This window comes from Microtus ochrogaster, chromosome 1 (assembly GCF_000317375.1).
Source record: "Microtus ochrogaster isolate Prairie Vole_2 chromosome 1, MicOch1.0, whole genome shotgun sequence".
NCBI classification, from domain to species: domain Eukaryota; kingdom Metazoa; phylum Chordata; class Mammalia; order Rodentia; family Cricetidae; genus Microtus; species Microtus ochrogaster.
The window spans coordinates 4,086,230-4,091,081 of NC_022009.1; the positions used below are offsets into that span (position 1 = coordinate 4,086,230).

Sequence of the window (4,852 nt, forward strand, 5' to 3'; positions counted from 1 at the left end):
ATTGATTAAGATATTGTGATTGTGTAGTTCATTAAAAAATGTAATGTATAATTAAGAAATATAGGTTAATGGATAATCATCAGTAATAGTCAAGCTTGTAGTCATGTTAGTTAGATTTTCTAGATATATAGAGATACATTTCAGTTAGATAGACATTCTTCATATCTTTGTTTGAAGCCAGAGTGTTTATCTGGCTTCATAGATCTGTTCTTGTAGAAAAATTAAGAAATCCTATCCTCAATTTTTGAGTAAAGTTTGCAAATTATCAGCATTACTTCTTGTATAAATGAAGCCGACTGTGCTGGAGAGATGGTTAAGAGCACTGCCTGTTCTTCCAAAGGTCTTGAATTCAATTCCCAGCAACCACATGGTGGCTCACAACCATTTGTAATGAGATCTGGTGCCCTCTTCTGGCCTACAGCATAAATGCAGACAGAATACTGAGAATACTGTACACATAATAGATCTTAAAAAAAAAAAAGGCATCTGTTCCTAGGCTCTGTAAGAGGTTTTTGGTTATTGCATATCTCCTCTCTCTCTCTCTCTTTTTCCAAAGTAAGTTTTCTTTGTGTAACAGCCCTGGCTGTCCTGGAACTCACTTTGTAGATCAGGCTGTCTTAGAACTCACAGAGATCCGCCTGCCTCTGCCTCTTGAATGCTGGGATTAAAGTCGTCCACCATCACTGCCCAGCTACATCTCTCTTTTCTGGTCAGATTGCCTGTTTATCACATGTGACATTCACGGCCCTGATGCATGTTCAGCTGGGCAGTGACCAGTGCTTTCCCTTTCAGGTTGATGACCCGGAGAAAGGACAGACCTCAGCTGCACTCCGTTCTAATTCACCCCTACATGTGGCTGAGGTACATCCGGCCCCGAGCCTTCCACACGAAGGAAATAGAGCTTGCATCCTTGTAGACAGTCGTGAAATCACTTCTGGTTTAGAAGTAATTTCTTCGCTAAGAACCGTCCATGGGTTACAAGTAGAGGTTTGTCCTCTTAATGGCTGTGATTACATTGTCAGTAACCGCATGGCGGTAGAAAGGAAGTCTCAGGCCGAGATGTTGAATAACAGCAGTAAGAACAAGTTCATCGAGCAGATGCAGCGCCTGCAGGGCATGTTCCAAAGAATATGTGTGATTGTGGAAAAAGACAGAGAAAAAGCAGGTTTGTGTTTTCAAATGTTTATATGGCTGCAAACAAAATTGACTATTATTTAATTCATTCTTTGCTGCCCGGGTGGATCATTTCATACTTAATACTAGGATGTTTTTTAATTAGTCATTGTGTTTTAATGAGGTTTATGAAAACTGATCAGGGAGAAATCAAAGACAAAGCACACTTGTGGTAAGACCTTTCCAGGAACGTCAAGCGGGAACACTGCAGCCTCAGGGAGGGATAGGAACCTGGTGCTTAGGAGCCAGGGCTCACAGGGTTGGTGGGAAAGAGCTGAGAGTTACCCCTACCTCAACAGCTTCTCTGTAACGGGTCAGTCAGGGAATGGTATTGTTCGTTGTCATTCTGAGTTTAAGTGAAGATGTACGTGAGGGGGCAAGGAGGGGTCATTCTGAACATGGTAAGATGGGGTTTACTTAAGTCACTGAAATGGTGTCTAGGTTGCACCTAGAAATGTAAGATTGGAATTATTGCTAGAAGAGTGAAAAGATTATGATATGTAGAGCCAGCAGATGCAGTGGCTTCTGTTTTCTCTACAACTCTGTGGGTATTTCTTTGACAAGCCATTGCCTCTGAATAGCAAGTTGTTGGCAAGATGCTTGCCCTGCTCATCTCATGGTGCTGTAAGAATGAAATAGAAACATGTTTTGGAAAGCCATTATGGAAGTATTAAAAAAATTAAGTAAAGGAAATAGTGGTTTTTATAAAACATTGGTTTGGAAATTGGGCAGTATTTTTCCTTCCTCATTCTGTACTTAGTGAATGATGATGGACCTGGATAAGTCACTTTATTTATTTTCCTAACTGGAAAAGTGAGGAGTAAAGTTTAAAACAAAGTAGAAATATGGTGGAAGTGAGGAGGAGGAGCGTATAATGGGGAATGCCACAAAAAGAGAAGAGTATAGAAAGCAGTAAAGAGGGGCGGTAAGGACTGATGAGGTAGCAGTAGAAGGCCCTCCAGACACTTATTCACCTAGTCATTGGGATCAATACACAACTTTATATCAACTAATCCAGTATTTGATGAGCTTCTTCTTAGGTTAATTTCAAGTGAAGACATAGATGTCTGCCAGATGTTGGAGCATCACTTTACATCTTAATTGTAGTTTCTCGCTGGTAGAAGGCACCACTTGTTAACTCAGCGATGAGAGGCTAGAATTCTAATAAAGTTATTCTCCCTGATTTTAGTCAGTAAATCTCATTTTCCCTGAAAATGAAATTTTCAGGAGACATATCACGAATGTTTAGAAGAACGAAGTGTTACGACAGTCTGCTAACCGCCTTAGTTGGGGCTGGAATCCGAATCCTTTTCAGCTCTGGACAAGAAGAAACTGCAGATTTACTAAAGGAGCTGTCATTGGTGGAGCAAAGAAAGAATGTTGATATTCATGTTCCAGCAGTGCTGAATCCTAGTAAATGTGAGGCCCTGCAGTTCTATCTGAGCATTCCCGGTATAAGTTACATAACTGCCTTAAATATGTGTCACCGGATGTCATCTGTGAAAAAGATGGCTAACAGGTATGTCTGTATTACTGGTGTTTTTAAATGGTCACTATTATTTTTTTTAAAAAAGTCTTTGAATTATTTAGTGTCTGTGTCTGTGCTTGCGTGTGCACGCGCGTGTGGGCACATGCATTCCCCTGCCTGCCACAGTGGGCCCATCAGAATCACAGGACAGCTTTTGGGAGTTGGTTCTCTCCCACTATTGAAGTCTCAGGGGTCAAACCCAAGTGGTCAGGCTTGGTGGCAGATACCTTTAGCTATCTTGCCAGCCACTCTTGTTATGATTGTTGTAAAATTATTTTCTATGCCTTTACAGCTAGATTCTTCTTTCTATATGCTTATTATCTGTGGAGCTCGTGTTTTAAAAGTTTCTATCTTGGAATTCCTACTAGTACCTTAGTATCTTTTATATCACTTTCTCCCTTCTAACCCTTCCCAGCTGCCTTCCCTCGTCTACCCCGTGATCTCCCCAAGCTAATAGCCTCTTTTTATCATTGTTGCATACACCCGTTATGTGCATGCACAAATATATGTAAACATCACGTGCCGAGTCCATTTTTGTATATATATGGTTTCAAGGATGACCACTGTACACTGGACAGGTAAGGGGCTCACCCTTGGGAGAGGCTAATTCTCCTTCTGCCAGGAGTCATTAGTTGCCTGTAGTTCTTTGTGGATGGGACCCTGGGAAATTTTCCCCTTCCACATCGACATGTCCACTGGTTCTGCCTTGTTCGGGTCCTATTTATGTAGTCATTTCTGCTTTATTTCTGTCTCAGTTGAACTGCTCCAATTTCTCTGTCTTTTCCTTGTGATCGGATGCACTGTCCTGCCCTAGATCCACCCTATTGCTAGACTTCCCATGGAGATTATTTGTTGATTTTCATTTTCAGCATTTCAGGTTGGTTTCTCGCTCTTTGTTGGTGAATTTTCTCTTGTATCTTGCATGGCCTTGGTTCATTTAGTTGTTTGTGTTCCTAGTGAGTTTCTTCTTTGAACATACTTATAATCTATTCTTTTGAGTTCTGTCTGGGATTTCATCTAACTCACTCTCACTAGATGTATGTATGACTAGATTATAGTATGAAGAGCAATTGTTGAACTTCTCTTGGTTTTTGTGTTTTTCCATGTATATATATGTTATTCTTGTTTTTATATATAAAATTTTGTTATGTCTTAAACTTGCATTTCAGTGGTTACTGATGAAATTGGGAGTCTCTTTTTAAATTAAAAGATAATTACATCATTCCCCCTTTCCTCCTTCCTGTTCCTCTCATGTCACCTCCCTCCTCCCACTCTTATAATGATGGCCTCTCTATTATTATTGCACACACACACAACTATAGAAATACAACCTGCTGAGTCTGTATTACTTGTGTATATGATTTCAGGGCTAACTACTTATTATTAGATAACTATTGGGCCCATCTCTGGAAGATTGTCTCTCTCAGTAGTCATTCGTTGCCTAGAGTTTGTAGTGTGATTTCTAGTTGATCTTAATAATAAAAACCAGGAGTCGGCTACTAAAGGGTGAAAGCTGAAGGATCAGAGAAGTAGAGCAGCCAGCCTCTAGATCGTACCTCTACGAAACGTTCAGACCGAATGGGGTATCGTGTCTCTACAAGTCCTTAGACTGAATGCTGTCTCTATGGAACCTCAGGACTGAATCCTGAGCTCCTGTCTCCTCCCACTTTATATATATTCCTCTCTCCACCCAGCCTTATCACTTCCCATTTACCTTCCTGGGATTAAAGGTGTAAGCCACCACCACTTGCCTGTTTCTCCTGAGTCAATCTTTTGTAGCCCAGGGTGGCCTTGAACTCACAGAGATCCATTTGCCACCACTGCCTGGCCTCTATGGCTAACAAGTGGCTAGCTCTGCACTCTGATCTTCAGGCAAGCTTTACTTGTTACAGCACAAACAAAATATCACAATAGTTCTTTGTCTATGGGTAGGGCCCTAAGAGCTTTCCCCCTTCCATATTAGTAGTCTGTTGGTATGACTTCTTTCAAAGGTCTTCTTTAAGCATGTTTTTGAGATATCATGGGTGTAGCTTCCCTATCATTTCTTGGACACACAATCTCATAACAGAGATCCTGGTCCTCTGGCTCTTCTAATCTTTTTTTTTTTCTTTTTTCTTTTTTTTGGTTTTTCGAGACAGGGTTTCTCTGTGG

The 4,852-nt window shown here is 40.8% G+C and overlaps 1 protein-coding gene across 2 annotated transcripts in view; it reads left to right on the forward strand.

The window, feature by feature from the left end:
• Positions 1-4,852, forward strand: part of Fancm (FA complementation group M) — a 47,598-nt gene that overhangs the window by 41,499 nt on the left and 1,247 nt on the right. For both annotated transcript variants that reach the window (XM_013346801.2, XM_026779202.1), the window contains exons 21-22: positions 793-1,165; positions 2,401-2,692. In XM_013346801.2, coding sequence (XP_013202255.1) covers positions 793-1,165; positions 2,401-2,692 — 665 coding nt within the window. The remainder of the gene's footprint in view (positions 1-792; positions 1,166-2,400; positions 2,693-4,852) is intronic.